The sequence below is a fragment of the Dicentrarchus labrax genome, unplaced genomic scaffold, assembly GCF_905237075.1.
Source record: "Dicentrarchus labrax unplaced genomic scaffold, dlabrax2021, whole genome shotgun sequence".
In the NCBI taxonomy this organism is placed as follows: domain Eukaryota; kingdom Metazoa; phylum Chordata; class Actinopteri; family Moronidae; genus Dicentrarchus; species Dicentrarchus labrax.
The window spans coordinates 12,031,754-12,050,593 of record NW_026136704.1 but is presented as its reverse complement, the minus strand read 5'-3'; the positions used below and the strand labels follow the sequence as shown (position 1 = coordinate 12,050,593).

The following is an 18,840-nucleotide window of genomic DNA, read 5'->3' as shown; positions in this document are numbered from 1 at the left end:
AGTTCAAACATGATCAAGAGCAACAAAGGGCTTAAATTGTTTGCTTTTTTTTTTACTGTGTGACCCAAGTTAGTGTGTGCAAATAAGAATATTCTGCAAGTTGGGCCATGATATTGCCAGAGGGGTGGAGAAATAGCAGGGGAGCTCTTGTATAACTTCAGTTTAACATTTATTTGTAACCCTGTGTCCAGAGGACAACTTTTGACCCCTTATTTTACACCCAAAATTGTGCAGTTTAGCCTCAGTTAACATCTCCACAAGTACATTCATAATCAATACATTCCTTTGCAATTTCCTCACATAAACATTTTAAAGCAGGTCAAAGATTATTTACACAATTGATCAAATGATAAACACACTGCCCTTTGCCTTAGTTTGGCTGTTATTTGTTTTACAACCACAGTTAGTCTACAAAGTATCTGTCTCTGAGAACTGTTCCCCACTCCATACAAATATATAATGCTGTTATTCACGTGATCTTTTTCATGATATACATATATCTGTAGTTACATCATGGACATAGTTGACTCAATGTGTCTGTGAGTTCTCAGTAACAGTTGAGCCAGCCGTAGTTGAGCAATACGCGCATCACTCTCTTGTATGGCAAGTAGTACTCAATCTGTCTGGGGCCAGATGAGAAATATAGATATCCTGTGGGAGGGAAAACTCACGTTATATGCACATATGCAATTGAACTTGAGGTAGCGAAACAAGCTGCACTGACAACAAGCATTGACAACAGCAAACAACTTATCTTGCAGTCACCTTATAAAGTTCTTATAATAAACATGATAGCAAACAGTTGTCTCTATACATCCAACAGATCAACAGAGTAACATTATAATTCATTTGGAGCTGTGTTTCTAGTCACCTGATGAATGAATGTCCAACATTCACTCTCCCTTTAGTTCTGTTTTTGATCTCCAACTCCTGAGAAAATATCTGGCTCTTGAGCTGCTAAACACTCCACTATATTCACCAGCTAATCGCACACTTTTTCTAACCATTGTGTTGGACATAGAGTACAATGAGGGTATCAGTGCTTTTTGTTGCTGCCTGCTGCTGGAAACTAGGTTAATGGTGGCGGTAAGAGTGAACAACAACAGTGAAGTTGCTGCAAAGCCAAAATAAGGATAGGAAAAACGCTCCATAGGGTGGAACTTCTCTGTTGGCTTGTCACTACGAGACCTTTTACACAAAGTTATTTGATGAGTTGTTAAAGGAACCGTTTGCCTGTCCAAGAAAATGTCTACCACTTAACCTCCTTAAGTGGACGGAGCCAACCTCACTGTTTTCCCCTGCTTTCAATCTTTAAGCTAAGCTAACCATCTCCTTGCTGTAGCTTTATATCTAATGGACAGACATGATAGTGGCAATTATTTCCTTAGCTAACTCAGCATAAAAAGTGTCTGCTCACTGCAGAGCCAATTGGTGGAGGTTCACCTAGTCCAGCTCCAAATCTAGGTCCAGCCCCACCCCAAGACAGGAGGCCACGTCAGTTTGACAATGGGGAATACTTCTTCACAGGTTTTGTTGGCTCATGGTATCCTGGGGCTGAGTCAGCCTCCTGGACTGGGACCAAACACAGCCTCCAAGACCCACAGGGAATACAATACTGGTGATTTATGGACTATACAAAGAGATTTATTGCCAGTTAATGTAGTTAACCACTAACCGCTGCTAACATTAGGCTTGGTTAGCCATGCAACTAACTACAGTCAAAACTTGAACTCTGTGAATCACCTCCCAGTCCAGCCGTGTTCACTGAGAGGCTGCTGAACCTGATTCTGTTGCCCAGGCACGGACAGCTACAGTTAGCAGCAGTTAATGTTAGCAGTTAGCAACATGTAAGTTAAAGCTCTCCATCAGGAAAGTGTAAGTCAGAGATATCCATAAAATATGATCCAGTATCACCTAAATCAGTGGATAAAGTTATAAAGTTGTACTTTTGCACAGTCATCAGTGAGGCCCGGCCTCTAGGATGTTGAAGGCATGGCCTGCCCTACGCCTCTGATTGGCTTACCCTGATATTCTTACTATGATCCTAACCCATCTCACTCCTTATGATTAAACCTAACCAGCCCAAACAACAAAGGCAACAGGTACTAGCCAGTCAGGAGCAGAGTAGGGCAGTTCGTGCCTCGCCATAGTAGGATTCGGTCAAGTTGGACTACATAAGGTCCACCCATTAGGCTCTGCAGTGAGCACCACATGCAAAAAAGCAAATAAGCAAAACTCTCAACTATTCATTTGATATAGAAATACTGATTATGATGATCATTTTCTGACATTCTCACCAAAGGTGTCTCTCGATGTGCTGTGTGAAGTGGGTTAAATGAGTTAAGTGAATGACATTTCTCACCCATATTCTCAAAGGCTGCATCAACTTTGGAGCCTATGCCAGGGAAATCCTGAGAGATGGATCGTGGGTATCCCAAGTCCATTTGGTTTCTACCCTCATCATAGCTGCAAGAGAATATTACAAAATGCTTTGTAGTTATGTAGTCATTCCCAATACAGTACATATCTCAGTGATCTGTGTTTATATTCATTTTTATCTATTAAAGACCAAACACTAACCTCCAATACTGGTTATTCACAAAAATTAGTGTTTTTCTAGTACTTGGCACATATACAGCTGCATCCACCTTACTGACTGAAGAGGGGAGGCCAAGGCTGGTGATAGACTTCGGATAGCCTGAAATTATTGTCTTTGCATAAGCCTTTATGCCCCAGTATTGACTACCTGTAGAGAAACAGTTGGAGGTTATTATATCATGTAGTCACATGTATACCTTCACAGTCCTCGTTGAATTGAGTATATTCAGCATTCAAACCTAAAAAAATGCTGTGAACATTACCTTCAAAAAGATACACCGCATCCTTGTATGAGACTTCAAAGGCGGCATCCACGTATTGGATTCGTGGCCATTTTGTGTTCACTCTAATTAGACGGATACCTTGGAATGTTGTGCTCTTCCTCCAATAGTAGCTAGTAAGGATTTGAAATGTAAATCTAAGATGTATTTACACGTGTCCCACCTAAAAAAGATGATCATCATGTTCAAAATGTACCCATTTTTGAAGAAGAACAGGTCTCCCCAGATGGAGGTTGCAGCGTCAAACACCAGCTCGCGGCTGCACTGCTCATCTCTGGGGTTGGGCAGAGGGTCTGGGTTTGGATCCTCTGTTGGGTCCTCTGGCTCTGGTCCGGGCTCTGGTCCAGGAGGTGGTTTAGGTTTTGGTGCTGTTGTTGGCACTGGTGTACGGCTACCTGGAAGATGGATTAGCAAAGTCCAATGTCACCAAACTATGACCTTCAGTCATCACATCGACATAAATAACAAAAAGATACTTTTAGAACCTTTTTTTTTACATTTATTTATGCTTGGACTGTTTAGTATCAGTCTAGCTGTCAACAGTATGAACCACAATGAATATGAAATGGATCCAGTTTAATTATCATGCATTTTAATTGAAGTTGAAAATTGCAATCCACAGCACAAGGCATGCATTCATAGGTCAGCTGTTTACTTGTTCAATAGAAGATTCATGTATCTCAGATAAAGCCAAATTTTAAGTTAAAAAATTCAGCTTGGCTTTCACTTTGCAATATCTCGACTGATCATTTCAATGGAAGTCACCATAATTGTGTCTGACATTATTGTGAATCATTATATGGATGTTTTTGCTCACCATAGAGGGCTTGAACCCCACGCCTGTCATCATCTGGCAGCCTGTATCCATTTGTGTTAACGTATTTATAAGTGGGGAACATGAGTGCTCGTCTGTCCCTGGAGTGATCCAGGCCCAGAGCGTGGCCAAACTCATGGGCCGCCACCAGCAGCAGATTCACACCTGAGCACAACAATTACAACAAATCCAGTCAGACATATTTTATTTTATATACAGCATACATTTGCTTTTTCATATTTTCATCAATGGTCGAATTCAGCAGATTTACAGCATTTGAGAAAATGTGATGAATATATAGCCTTTATTTCTTCCTCCGCTCAGAGTGTGTTTACCTCTTTGGGTAAGAGTCCAGGTTTCATCATCATCAAAGTGTGTGTCTCCTCCCTGATTCCGTCCAGGAGAGTTAGCATGTGCCAAAACTCCACCCGCCCCATCAAAAGGGTAAAAGTCCCCGTGATCTGCAATAGCACAAAGAAGATGAAGCAATTTATAGTATCAAGTGTAAGTCTACAATTGCTGTAAAGATCAGCAGGTGTCACAGATTCAAGTATGTTTAAGAAGAAAAAGATAAGACTGATCTCACAACTTTGCCTCACAGCATGACCATAGACTCTTGTCTTGTTATTTTATTTACTAGTAGAAGTTTAGTCTGTGTTTTAAAACCCTCTTGATAATCCAGACTTACAGCCGCCCTTGAAGAGGATCATGATGTCCGCAGTACCGCTGTAGACCTGTTTAAAGTCCAGTGGGATGACGTCGCTGTAGAGCTGGAAGGCCTGAGCAATGGTTGCATCCACCTGACTCCGGGTCAGATCTGGAGTATACTGAGTGATCCTGTTCAAATCAAATTACACAGTACATTGGTAATATCACCACCACCATCATCTTTGAGTGATGTTTACACATTGAACCACAAAAAGTAAAAATTTACACGACTCATTGACAATATTAACATGTGTGTAACTTCCAGTTACCGGTATGTGATTAGCCTTTTCTGCCATCTGGGTCTCCCAGCGAAGTGTCCATATCGGCTGATGTCTGACACACCACACCGAGGTGCCTTCATCACCTCAGCAGTCTCATTATTCAAGACACCAGTCACCTGGTGGTCAGAAGAGGATATGAGGTAGAGATTCTTTAGGTGAGTTGGGAAAAAAGGTTGAGACTTTGCCATTTGCCATATGATTTATAATCTGAATCCTTTGATGTTATTAGCCATCATTTCTTTGACTAAACTCTTTTTCATTCATTGTAATTACCTCCAGGCCAAAGAAAGCCTGCATGGCCTGTAGATCCTGGCTGAAGGTGTTCTCCTTGATGGTTCGTGTTGAGGAGTTTTTCACCCCAACGTCAGAGTAGAACTGAGTAAGGTATCCCTGATATCAGAAGAACATAGATGACTTTATTTCAGGCGAATCATATTTCATTTCATAAGCTTATTTCCTGTCTACACATTCTGAATTTAAAGACTTAATTTGCAGCCTGTCCCCACTCTGATTTTCCTAATCACTAGAGTGGCTTTGAATGCAAGATGTATTGTTAGTCTGCATTACCTCAGCCAGGTCTTCTTCCTCTGGTGAAATTGTTGGAGCAATGGTAGGTGCTGTGCGACACAGGGCTATACAACCCAGCAGCAGCACTATCCAAAGACCAGTGAGAGGCATCTTGTTAAATTGTTTCCTTTGTTCCATCCACTCTCCTCTTATAAAGACAGCCTTGACGGCCTGAGGCCAAAAAAGCTGAATCAGAGTACGCAGTGTCCTCTTGTGCATTCCAGTATATGTATAGTCAAGGGAGGAGGGGAGTAAATAGTGGCCCCTCTGATAACACAGCCGCCCCTCTGATCAGTTTAACTTATATACTGATAATACATTTATGGAACAGTTTAATTGTTCTTTGTTCTGTTCTCACCTTTGTGTTTTTCTTTGAATGAGACGCTTTCATGCTCTTCTTAAATTGTTCCACGTTTATGATTTACCTTCTGATATGTTTATGTCACTTGTCACATGCTCAAAGTTTAGTAAACTAGGCAAGAGTATTGAGTAAAATATACCGTAGACGTATGTGTTTCATCAACCAAAATCAAGCACTGAGCTACAATAGTGAAGAGCATCTTAATTAAATGAGACTGATGTGCTTCTTTTGCCCAGTTTAAATTATGGTGTTTGGTGAGAAAACAACAGGAACAAACTGTCAGTGACAAATGGAAACATGGCCAAGCTATAAAACTGGGACCTGAACAGCAACAAACAGCCACTCTGTCAAGAAACAAATATGTTTGCCAACATCTTGCTGTTCTCAGTGTTCTCTTGTACTTATTGATAACCCTTTATGTGACCACAGTCCAGTTTGGTGGGTAAACATGAGCACGACGTGTGCAGTATCAACTAGGTACTGAAGTCCACTGACTTATTTGAGCTAATCACAGTGTAAGGCCTCATTTTTTGCAGAGAGAATGAGCGTGCAGCAATGGTGGAGGGTGGTTTACTCAAGTACTTCTTACGGTACAATTCTGAGGTTCTTGTACTTATGATGCTACTTTGTACATTTCCAAGTGAAATGTTGTAGTTTTACTTCACTGCATTTACTTGAGAGTTATTGGTTACTTTGCAGATTCAAATTGTCAAAACCTATGATGAGCATCTAAAACATAATGCATTAAACAACCCAATAGTTCATAAAGCCTTTGAAATAAGCTTTGGTTGAAACACCAAAATGCTGCTTACATCTTTAATATAATCCACTTGTATAATACATGATAATGCAACACTGACAGGGACCATTTGCCTTCATGCTGAGTTTTACATTATTATTAGAGTGCATTGTATTAATGCACTTTATAATTATAATTTAAGTTGAATTGTGAATGCAAGACTTGTATTTTTAACCTGGGGTATTGATACTTTTACTTACTATAAGTAAAGAATCTGAATACATTCTTCCACTACTACCTTGGAGAGTAAAGATGAAAGAAGCATGTTGTACAAAAACATCTGAGACTGATGAAGAAAAATGACTTTAAGAATTAAACTTTTCTTTCACCCCTTAAAGTCATGAAGGCCTTGCAACCCCCACCCCTAGTGAGGGTCCAGACCATAGATATACATAATAAAGGCTAGATGTCTTACGGCGGAGTCTCTAACGTCATCACCGGCGGCCATCTTGTCACAGGCAAGCTTTCTGGCGGGCTCTGTGGTACATGATGTGATGAGTGATCTGCACGAACACAAATACTCTTATCTCGCTGAAATCTTGACGGATTTACAAGCGGTTTGGTTTCTTACAAACGTTATTAACGTGGCTATGATGCTGGATGCTTTTTTTATATTCATAAGTATGCAGTGTCATAACTACATCTCTGTATATAATAAACCAAACCGTTTGAAAATCGGTAGAAAATTGAGCAAGTTATGGTTATTTAAAAAGTACATGCACCATTAAAACACAATGTTACGACTGAGCGAGCTGACTGTGGCAAGATGGCCACCAGGTGCGGACGTCGACCTCCATTGGCCAGCAGCACGGACGAGACATCTAGCTTTTGTTATGTATATCTATGGTCCAGACCCCCTGGTTGGGAACCACTGCCCCCCTCTGGCTACCCAATGATTTTTTTTCTAGATGCACCCCTAGTTTAGGTATATTCAATAAAGTAAACTTCCTTCTGATCAAATGTCTAGTATTTTCATAGTCAACAAAAGCATCTGAGATTGTTAAAGAAAAGTTAAATTTTATTGTGGTCAGTTTAATAAAAAGCATCTTGTTTTTACATATTCAAATTTACAACATAGTAAAACGTATGCTATCTATGACTCTAATTATTTTTAAAGTGGTATTTAGTATGCTGAATTGAATGTACATTCTGAACCCACATCTAAGATACAAACTTTTAATGTCCACAATATTTCAAACGCTTGATATTCACGTTGTCCTCATACTTTACCTCTTTGCATGTAAGATATAGCCTATAAGGTGCCATTTTACCTGAGAGGGATGTCAGATAATTTACATACAAATATACAAATGCCCCAAAAAACCAAAACAGTTCAGTCAAATACATAATGTTACATAATTATTATGTCAGTTGAACAATTATATCCTTTCCTTTCTCATCATTTCTCATTTCAGAGTTCCTGTATATCTATAAAAGGATGTATTCTCAGTAACTTGCCCACCATCGCATTAACATCCGAGCCAGGAATTTGCTGCAATTATATTCACCACCTTGTTTCGTTTGAAGTCATACTGGTAGGATTTTGCTCCACTGAAGAGGAAGATGCTACCTGTAAACAGAGCATCATACAAAAAGTGTGTTATGCCCTCATGCTTTTTCAAAACACATGAGATGAAATGTGAACAACAAGGTTTAGCTGTAAACAGTAGATTCCTACATTGTTCTAAAACTGGGGAAAATGGTGTTTTCAGAATAAAAGTGTGTCCAGTGCGGTAAACCCCACCAGTCTAACACGGTAAAAAACAAGAAATTACAACTTCTATTTCAGTTTAATTCTATTTGTGTCCTGCTGCTCAGGTCCACATTATACAAAGTTCATGACCATAAACTGTAACAGGTTTTTCTCTCTCGCTCGCTCTCTCTCCCTCTCTTTTTTACCATGTAACTTAAAGGCAGCATCAACCCTTCTCGGGATTCCAGGCCAGTCTGTTTGGATGAGTCTGGGGAAGCCGGGGTCCATCCTTCTTCTGCGTTCATCATACCTGAGATTGGATCATTTAAATAAAACAATTAAACCATTACTACAGGGCACATAACACTCTTTCATCCAGTTCAATTTTTTAATTTGCTGTTTGGGTTAGGGGGTGATCTAGATCGGTGGCATGGGGTGTTAGTTTCTAATTTAACACACCTAATTAAGATTAAGATGTGTTAAAAAATTAAAATGAATTGAATGATCTGTTATGGACACAGGTTAGACTAATTGATGGCTTGAGTTAAATGAAAAAAGACATGCATTTGGAAAAATGTATTAAGATTCTATTCAATGCTTTACTGTGTGCCACAATAATATAATGTTTTTGAGTTTAAATATCTTCATTTGGGGTGTTTTCCAAGCAAATATTGATCAGCATATATTTCTGCCATTTCTCAAAGTATTTCTCTAGATCCATCACCTAGTTTATTACAGACAATTCAATAGAGTAAACTTCCTTCTCATGAAATGTCTAGTAATAATGTACACAAAATGATTTACATTGAATGGACATTATAGGTGCAGTGTAGATATTAATAATGTATATATTAATACATTTTGATGGGTACATTTTCCTGTTGATTGTGTTAGTGTCTTTTTTTTTCATGTAAAAATATATGATCAAAGCATAGAATTATTTAAAATGTGAAGCAGGTTGGCACCAAATAAAGTTACCTGTAATAAACCTCTCCTATGAAGAAGACTGTTTTCCCATATTCACTGACATGCACGGCAGCGTCAACCTGCCGGACTCTGGAGGAGAAGCCGTACTCATAGATGGAGCCAGCATGACTTTTCATCTTAAGCTGTTGAACCACCCAGTACTTATGACCTGGAAAAACACAGCCGTGTCACTGCATTTTAGGACACTATGAAAAACAGCTACATACCACAAGCACTGCCAAATTCAATGAGCCTCTTGCATGAACAGCGACACTTAAGTTGCACAAGGCTGTAATTTGGGTGCAACCTTGTGTTCTCCAGCTGGAAATCCAGCCTTGTCATGCTGACAAGGGCTAAGTGATGCTTTGCAGACTGCCCATTACTCTACCATTGAATATGTACGCCACGCCTTTGGCAGGGATGTCATAAGCGGCATCAACATGAGAACTGATGCTCGGTAAATATGTGCTGCTATGGCTCTCTCTCAGGCTATTCCAATAAGTTGTCCGTGTTGTTCTCATCCACATGTACCTGTAGGTTAAAACAATACACAGACTCAGTTGCAGCTCAAATACACTGAGCACACTTACAGTCATAATTGTGTACAACATATTGTACCTGCTTTTAAAGAAAACAATCTCATTTTCAATCATAACTGCTGCATCTAAAGAAAAGTTGGGGTCACACTTTTTGGGGACTGGTTGTGGTTCCACAGTTCTTGTAGGTTTTCCTGAGAAACATTGGAACAGAATATATTAATATAACATTTTGGGTTATGGTGCACTATTCTCTAATTCTTTTATTTCCATTTTGTGCAAACATTCCTTATAAATTTGTTCCTCACCGTACAGTGTCTGGATCCCAAGCACATCATCTTTGGATAGAGAGTACTGTGTACTGCTGTGATACCTGTAGTTGGGGTACATGATAGCAGCGGGGTCTCTTGAGTGGGCCAAACCGAGTGAGTGGCCAAGCTCATGAGCTGCGACAGCGAACAGACTGTAACCTGAAATACAATGACAAGTCCTGTTAGAGCTTTGGACAGGTCAGTTGACGCGGAATCACACTGAAAACCGTTGTCTGTGTGTTTGAAACATTCAGGGATGATACACTTTTGGCCTCACCCCTATGATGATGTCACAGCAGGTGTTTTTTTAGTCAGCTGTCAAATGCAACACCTGATACTGATCGGGGTGTAACATGTTCAGCGTTTCAGCTTCCAAAGAGCAGCTCAACAGCTGTTTGCTACCACTTGTGGTTCAGAATTGACATTGTCAACAAACGTATTCAGATCCTTTACTTAAAGCAGCAACAAGGAACTTTCATTGATTGATTGATTGTTGATCCCTGAGGACAAAAGTGGTAGTGTCATTTCAATTCAATTGTCTCACTGATTGTATCTTTTGCCTATGTATGTCATACAGAGGATGAATCAGTGTGAAATTCAGATTGTTCATAATGAGTTAAAAATACTTTGTAGTAGGTTTGTAAGTACAATAAAAAAAATTAAAAAAGACAGGAAATGGGAGGAAATTAGGGTTATATTATTATATATCATATACTGAATAATTTATATCATATCATATTGATCTATTCATGTGTTGATGTAAAAGTGGTTTAACTTTATAACAATGCAGCAAATCATGATCTTTGTAGATAGAATCTTAACATACAAAAAAAAATACATGTGGAGTAAAAAGTGCAACATTTACCTCAAATGCAGTGGAGTAGAAGTATAAAGTACTATAACATTGAAATACCATCAAAAAAGTCTTAATTCACTTCACATTTCACCACTGATAACTGATTTACTTTTTGTTTTAGGTAGTCTGTTCTTTCGCTTTGTAGGAAAATGTGAATTACCCTCAAAAAGAAGTATGAATGAAGTCTGAATCCTAGCCCACAGGATAATCTTTAATTTGTAATGTGCTGTCTAAATAATGTTGATTCTCACAGAATTGCAAACATTTTTTGAGTGACAAACCTGGCCTCCCCGCTGTCCATTTTTCATCCTCATCAAAGTGTATGTCTCCTCCTATACCCTCTCCTGGCTGAAAGGCGTGAGCCAGCACACCCCGGGGGCCATCAAAGGGAAAGAAATCTCCATGAGCTGCAACCGAAAAAACACTTCTGAATTAGACAGGATTTATAAAGACATGCTGTGTTTCTATCTCTTTTTTGACATAACGAATTAGGAATTCTGTTTTAAGTGTATCTTAACCAATGTAATAATTGACTAGAAGTGGTTTTCAGATTTACTTCTGCGGGCGAAAGAGAAGACTATATCAGCTTTGCCATGGTTGACTTTGATGAACCTCAGTGGTGCTGCATCACTCCACATCTTCAGGGCTGAACCAAACGACTTGTCCACGTCCTCTCTCTTCATGTCTGGAGTGTATTTGGCAATCCTGTATGCCAGTGCCAAATATGGACAGACTAACGTGAGACAGTGGGAGCAACAAGTTCCACAGCTGCAGCTACAGTAACATATCCTCTGTGAGCAAAATCTAAAAATGAAACAAACAAACTACAAGAAAATGGTCACTTTACAATATGACAGTAATCAAAAAAGAAAATGGTCACTTTATAATATGACAGTAATCAGTAAAAACACAAGAAAACTCAAGCATGTTTCTGAGTAGGTACAAAACATCTCACATGTATGTGATGGTGTGGTTCTTCCATTTAGGCTTCTCGGGGTAAAAGCTGAAGTTTTCTACATCCGGAACACCACATCTGGGCTCCCTCATCACATCCAGGGTATTAGGGTCCAGACGGCCAGTCTCTCTCAGACCAAAGAAGTTCTGCATCTCTCTGATGCTCTCCTCCAAGGTTGACGTGGACCTGATCCTTCTTCCTGACACTCTGCCTCTGGGGTTCAGATTGTAAAACCTCCTGAGGTAGCCCTGTTGTTGAAAGGAGTTCAGATCTGGAGAATCAGGTCTAGTTTCTGTATTGTAGTTTGATGTGAGGTTAAAGTGCAGCTTCTCTTTGTTAGTTCATTTCGTGAAGGACACAGATGAGTTGAATTATTATTATTTTACTATTAAATGGAAGTATATCACCTACAAAGAGGGAGACAAGTTAGAAAGTGATGTTTAGGTGATTGAGAATTGAATCAGCAAAAGGAGCAATTTAGAACAATAGCAATGCAGCAATATTTAGTTTAAGCCATCATTTGAAAGACATTAAAGTCATATGTTTTCTGGTTGTTTACCATATTCTACATTCAAGATGTGGGTAAAACTATAAGTGGGGGTTTTTTTTTAATCGTCTTCACACTTAAAAAATAAGCATGAAAACATTTGTGTTGCATTTGGTCCAAATTAATATATCAATAGATAGATTAACCTGTATTATGTATGTAATGGAACTAATCAGTTCAAATACACGTAAGTTTTACAAAACCATTGCTTGGTTACAGTTTGGAATAGTTTTACATTAAAGATTCTGCACAACAAAAATCACACACATAATCCTAAAATGTAACATATATAGGATATCTGTGTCTATAAAGCCTAAAGACAGTCGTCCACCCACAAACCTCAGCCAGCTCCACGTCCTTAGAGCTTGGCCACTGATCCTGATCGATGGGCAGAGTCCACAAGATTTCCGCTAACATCAGAGAGCCCAAAACAGGTATCCACAGCCAGACTAACTCCATGTTTTAAATGTACATTTCCACCGTGCTTCACATTTTTTATATGGGAGTATTCTCAGGGTTGTTAGGTAATCACATGGCCCAAAAGCGCACAATCCTGGTAGTTACAGCTGGGTCTACCTGCCCCAATTTTCTGGAGGTTTTGTGGTTAAAACCTCCCAATGAAATGTCTGCATACTATGTCTGGGCTTTCTGTCTGTAATGGTGAAACGTGTGTGTACAGTGTGTTTTGTATTATAGAAACCAGAAGCCACATTCTGTACATTGTACTCATCAAGTCAAAGCCTGTAGCCATTAGTGAGGCAAACCTAATTTACACTCATCTGCCATATGTCTATATCAGGCTCTACCACAGTGACAACTGATCGGCAAATGCTAGGAGCATTTTACTGTAGGCTAGATGTAAAAACCAAACACACATTTTATCAGGTTTAAATTCTTTATTTTGACAAAATAGAATGACTGATAAATAAAACTCCACTCAAAAGTGAAGAGGCACAGTGTTTTTGTCTTCTCGTGGTTTAATTTAATTAAGGTTTTCAGGTAATTTCCTTGCTGCATCTTCATGGATTTACAGTATTTCAACATCCCAGCCAGGAATTTGCTTTCTCAACTCCAACAACATGTTTCCGGGTGTAGTCGTATTTGTAGACTTGTGGTCCAACAAAGAAGTAGATGAAACCTGAGATGAGAAAAGTGGAGGCAGACAAAGTGATTCACATATTTAACCTTTATCATGTTGTGTTGTCTAGAATATCTTTTTTGTTGTTGATGATGATCAGAAGTATATCATATGAGAGGCTGTAAGTGGTAAAGTGGGTAAATTATACGGTCTAATCATAGAGGGGAACCACATGCTCTGTACAAACTTCACTCCACTCAGCTGATGTTGCATGTAAATTAGCATTCCTGCACTACTAATAACAATACAACTTGCAAAAGCCCCCTTAAACTACAGACGTAAAAAGTATATTACCTACTAAACCTAGAGGGGGGAATGCTGTTGGTATGTATATTATGTGGTTTGTTGAGGAACATTTCTATATTTCAGTAAGACTGTAAGTAAACAAACAACTTAACTTACATTGCAAACACACAGTAAAGTGGGTGATAACAATTACACTGACTCACCCGCTTTATAAACAGTTGCATTTATTGTTGTGTTGATACCAGGAAAGTCCTCGCTGATGTACTTTGGGTAACCGAAATCCATAACCCTTCGATTTTCATTGTAACTGAAAAACACAAAAAAGATATAAACAACGTTTGTCAGAAGTCATGACTCATGATCATCTGTTCATCTTTCAAAGCAGAGACAAAACATTTGTTCATCGTTGCTACTAGTACGGTCACGTCATCCAACCTCAGAGTCCAAATTGAGCCCTTTGCGCTCTGTGTGAGGTCCAAATGACAAACAAAATCCTCCAGTCAGATCTGAGTCAACTTTTTTAATGTGCAAGGCCCTTTTCTACCAGTGCTTTGTGATTTGTCTCGGCTATGCCACTACACTTTCATTTAGTTATTTAGGCTTTAAAAAAGTACAGTATAATTTTATTTAATTCAATCTGTAGTACTGAAATCTGTCATGTCTGTTTGCTTAGGCTTGATATTGGACTCCAATTTCTGGTCCTGTGCCAAACATGTATTCTCTTCTCGTGTTCTCGGTCCTGGAGGGCACGAAACTGTATGCTAAAATAACCTCAAACAGCTGGGTGAAATGCTATATGGGTAAGTGCATGCAAATAAAAGAAGGTATGGTCCTTTAAGTAGGTGCAATTGCTATAATTTCAGATTCCAATTTGATGTTTGAAGTTCTATAGAAAACTTTTATTGCCACAATCAACATCATATAAAAAAAGTTTGTTTATACTGATCATTGGATTCATGTTGTTCATTTGTTGCATTACCTCCAGTAAATATCATGCATAAAGAAGAGGGTGCGTCTTGTTTTCACAATGTGCACTGCTGCGTCGACGTCCTGGACCCAGGCTGGAAACCCAAAGTGGCTGAGTGCTCGTGGCTTTCCTTTCACAACAGACCCTTTCACAGTCCAGAACATGGATTCTGTTGACAGATAGTAGAACAATCAAAGGGATTAGATTTTATTATAAGGATGCCATGAAATCAAATAAATCTGTGCAGATTACTTGTGAGACTAAAGTATAAAAGACAGTTACCATGAATGAGATAAGCAGTGGATCTGCGAGGCACCCAGAAGGCAGCATCGATGCTGGTTTCAATCTTGGGCATAAAGTTGGTGATGGGACCTTCTTTGATGTCATATTGCTCATTATGTTTAATCCAGAGATATCTATAAAACGTTAGCGGTAAGGTCACCAATTATTTTAGGATGCAAGTGATATTAAAATCAATCATACAGAAAAATCATCAACGTACTTCTCTCTGAAAAAGAAGGTGGCATCCCCAAGAGTGGAAACTGCATCAAAGGTCATGTCTGGATCACATTTATTCTGCATGAGCTGCGGGAACAGCGATCCTGACAGCCAGGGGTTGGACTGAGAGCTCCAGCCGTACATTGAAAAGTAATTTGGACGACCTCTGACTGGACCTAACACACATCAGCACACACCTAAGGTTCAGGTTCCACTTCAATAAAAACACTCTTGAGTCAGAAATGTGTTGCTGTACTTCTCTGTACAGTCAATTCATAATTTTAAACACATAGAAATTTACTGTAAAGTGCGTTGATATTTGCTACATCTTCACTGGATATTAGGTTGGCACGGGGGGATCGGTAGGTCGGATACATCAGTGACGCAGGGTTTCTGGAGTGCTTCAGGCCCAAAGCATGGCCAAACTCATGTGCAGCTACAACAAACAGATTAAAACCTGAAATAACACAAAGAAAATGCATCCAATTAAATCATTGTCTTTTGTACATTGGATTCCTTCAGGATCATTGTGGAGTGTGATTTAGTTCAGCACCTGTTTCTCCAGCTGTCCAGTGCTCGTCGTCATCAAAGTGCGTGTCCCCTCCAACGCCCAACCCTGGACCGAAAGCATGAGCCAGTGTGCCTCTGGGTCCGTCAAATGGATACAAGTCACCATGTTCTTCATAATATAATCCAGACCAAATAGGAAGGAGAAACCACAGAGAAAACCACTTTCTTTCATGCCAAAACAAAATTACAGGCCTCTGTTCGCCTCATCTGAATGAGTTCAGCAGCCAGTGCATGATGCCACTGTCTTACTGTAGTTAGGCATTAAATTGCTACTGAAGCTCCTCATGTGTATATCCCTGGGATTATCTTTTACATAATACACAATATATCACAGAAAAGTGTATTTTTTATTCTGTGAGCATGACTCAAGCTGTTCAATGTCGTATGTCTCTGTCCTGTATCAAACAAAAAGACAAACCCACCACTGGTCACAAACTCCACCATGATGTCAGCGCTGCGGGTGTGGGACCTGACAAACGTCAGACTGCTGGCCCTGGCCCAAATGCTGAAAGCTGACTCAACCAGAGAGTCCACAGTGTTGCGAGGCAAATCTCTGGTGTATCTGCCTATGCTGCAAAAGCAGTGAGTACATGTCATGTTGTTGCTTGACATAAAGATCAAGACACAGGATCCTCTAAATCTAAATATAAATCTTATCAATCTGTCAAGAAATGATTGATAGGACAAGAACTTGTGCTATTTGTTGAAGAATACTAAGGCCTCAGCACTACATAACTTTGGTGGATACATTTTTGGTTTTTACAAGAAGCATAAAGGGAACTGCAACTTGGATTTCAATATACAACCCTGTTTTGTAAATTGACATTTAAATTGCCTATATGTAGTTATATAGACTTGTGTAAATTAAATCTAGCATTTAACAAACTATGACAATAGCCGCTTTTCTCAGATTTTCTTTAATTATACATGTGTTCTGCTCCTAATCCAGCTGCCATGGCTCCAGCAGGACTTGCAAAGAACTGGACAAGGACGTTCCAGACAGTGTTACATAAGTTCAAGCATGTATGAATGTTGAATGTATGAGCTTGGCACTGGAACAAGCCCACAAAAACTCTCAGAGGCAGGAGTCCCAAAACCAAAATCTGTTAACCATAATGATTTGTGACAGTTGCTATTCCCCATTTCTGCCAAAGATTTTATTGCCTGCTGCCTCAAAATGTTTCCCACGTTTTGGCGGGGTTTGCATTTTAGGGACAACCAGACTGTTCTATTTTTTGCAAGTTCAGTCTCGGTCAGACATGCCTATATCATATACAGCTATAACTTCCAGACAGTAATTCTAGGCAAATGTAAAAACAAAAAGAGTGATAGCATCTTCATTATTAAATTTAATAAAAGTCCACACAGATACCTGTAGGTGATGACATTCTTGTTCCATCGTGTCCCCTGAATGTGACTGTACTCCTCCACATCTGGAACCCCACATCGAGGGCTGCTCATCACCTCCAGGGTATCTGAGTCCAGGACACCCGTTGCATTCAGCCCAAAGAATATCTGCATGTCTTTCACCTTGGAGGTAAAGGAGGGCCCGCTCCGCTTCATGCGTCCCATAGGTTCTATTTGCAGGTCGTAGTACTGCTTAAGGTATTCCTGTGAGTAGATTCGAGATCCACATCAGATCTATCTTGGTGCCCTGAAGAGCCAAGTTAATCGGTCCCGCACAACTTAACTAATGCCAAGGTAGAAAGTGGTATTCCTTATGTGGATGGACTCCTTATTTGCAGCATGCATTATAGTAGATTACACACTATTATCATAATTCGCATCCATCAGATAGCACATTGTATTTATTAACTTGTACATAACCAATCTAACACTCTTGGGTAATCAGATTTATAGCATCAACTGTCAATTACAACTTCTCTAATTACAACACAAATCCCTCACAACAACAAACTGAATAAAGCCTCCCCATGCAACCGGTTCCCTTGCAATTGCTTCCAAAGAAAAACAAGAATACATTCACAAAAGGAAATTATGGAGAGGGAAAAGTGAGGATGCTGAAAGAATCTGCTAAAGCATGCAATATAACAGCTACAAGGACTGCGAGGGCAGTGCAGTAACTTACCTCCGCCCCCCACCCACACAAAAACAAAACTAAATAAAAACATAATCACAAAATCCCACACGCAGACACCGGATCCTTGTAATTCCATTAACCCTCAATAAAAACACTTTCAAATTGGCATGTTTTTGCCATTGTACAAGAGATAAAGTCACATGCAGTCCAATCTCAAACATTTGTAATGCAGCTCATGCAATTATGCACTTACAGTGGCCAGCTTCAAGTCAACCTGTGGTTCTGTGGAAGGAGAGCTGTCTCCCTCCGGCACAAATGTGGGCGCCGTAAAACACGGACCGGGCATAAGCAAGACCAGGAAACAGCAAGAGAACAGCATGACATGCATTTCACAGACTTAACACTACATTGAATTGTAGTGGCCTAGTTTAAACCCATGGAGATGGAAGTTCTGGTTAATGAGAAAGCCTTTTAAATGGTTATTGTGACTCATACCACTTGCAAATCCAAGGGAAGCCTCAGACAGTACTATGGAATTAGGGAGGGGTTTGCAGGGAGCCAAGGACAGCAAAAAGAGAAAAGAAAGAAATGACATTTGAACATTTTTTTGTCACGTGACATGTTTGCACCAATGACGATTTAAACGTAAACGTATTCAGTGTATGGTTTTAAATTTCTACATCTCAATCAAATTCAGTGCAGATTTAGGGCTTAAATCAGTTGTTTCAATAATGATTAAATTGATGTAAATAACACACAACATTTACACTGGGAGTTTCATAGGGCAGTGATTCACAGATAATCCTAAACAAGTGGTGAAACTGCAACATGAGGCAGCATAGGAAAAGATTATTTCTGCATTGCTGCAACTATGAGTTTGTTTGGCATAAACATGTTGATATTCCCACCATCAAAAGCCTCTGATATTGGGTAATTGATTCCCTCCACAGAGATCCTATAAAGGAACCTCCAGACTGATGCAACACAATGAGCTGGGTGGCATCGCTCAGTCCCACGCATTCTGCAAGCTCCTAAAATAATACCATCAAAGCCCATACTGGTCCCGTTTTAGACGGAAATGCATGTAAGACCTTTCAATGAGAGAGT

General features: G+C 39.6%; 2 protein-coding genes across 3 annotated transcripts; both read right to left on the bottom strand.

Annotated features, from left to right (window-relative positions):
* Positions 1-156: 156 nt before the first annotated feature.
* Positions 157-12,732, bottom strand: LOC127362000 (uncharacterized). The gene is made up of 23 exons (XM_051397245.1): positions 12,613-12,732; positions 11,727-11,974; positions 11,328-11,476; positions 11,053-11,178; positions 9,913-10,074; positions 9,687-9,798; positions 9,457-9,599; positions 9,081-9,237; positions 8,309-8,412; positions 7,884-7,979; positions 7,640-7,661; positions 6,825-6,912; positions 5,250-5,516; positions 4,956-5,072; positions 4,671-4,798; positions 4,382-4,530; positions 4,029-4,154; positions 3,697-3,858; positions 3,076-3,274; positions 2,862-2,992; positions 2,581-2,746; positions 2,363-2,466; positions 157-651 (listed from the first exon to the last, which is right to left on the bottom strand). The coding sequence occupies exons 1-23, from the start codon at positions 12,730-12,732 to the stop codon at positions 548-550; spliced, it is 3,180 nt and encodes a 1,059-aa protein (XP_051253205.1). The 3' UTR covers positions 157-547.
* A 417-nt stretch (positions 12,733-13,149) lies between these two features.
* LOC127362542 (matrix metalloproteinase-20-like) lies at positions 13,150-18,242 on the bottom strand. Of its 2 annotated transcripts, none has more exons than XM_051398345.1 (10): positions 17,987-18,242; positions 17,065-17,303; positions 16,115-16,263; positions 15,676-15,801; positions 15,424-15,579; positions 15,127-15,298; positions 14,907-15,040; positions 14,637-14,793; positions 13,861-13,964; positions 13,150-13,411 (listed from the first exon to the last, which is right to left on the bottom strand). In XM_051398345.1, the coding sequence occupies exons 1-10, from the start codon at positions 18,119-18,121 to the stop codon at positions 13,311-13,313; spliced, it is 1,473 nt and encodes a 490-aa protein (XP_051254305.1). In that variant the 5' UTR covers positions 18,122-18,242; the 3' UTR covers positions 13,150-13,310. The 2 variants fall into 2 exon arrangements, with proteins under 2 accessions (XP_051254305.1, XP_051254306.1); XM_051398346.1 differs by lacking the exon at positions 17,987-18,242 and adding an exon at positions 17,782-17,954.
* Positions 18,243-18,840: the final 598 nt, after the last annotated feature.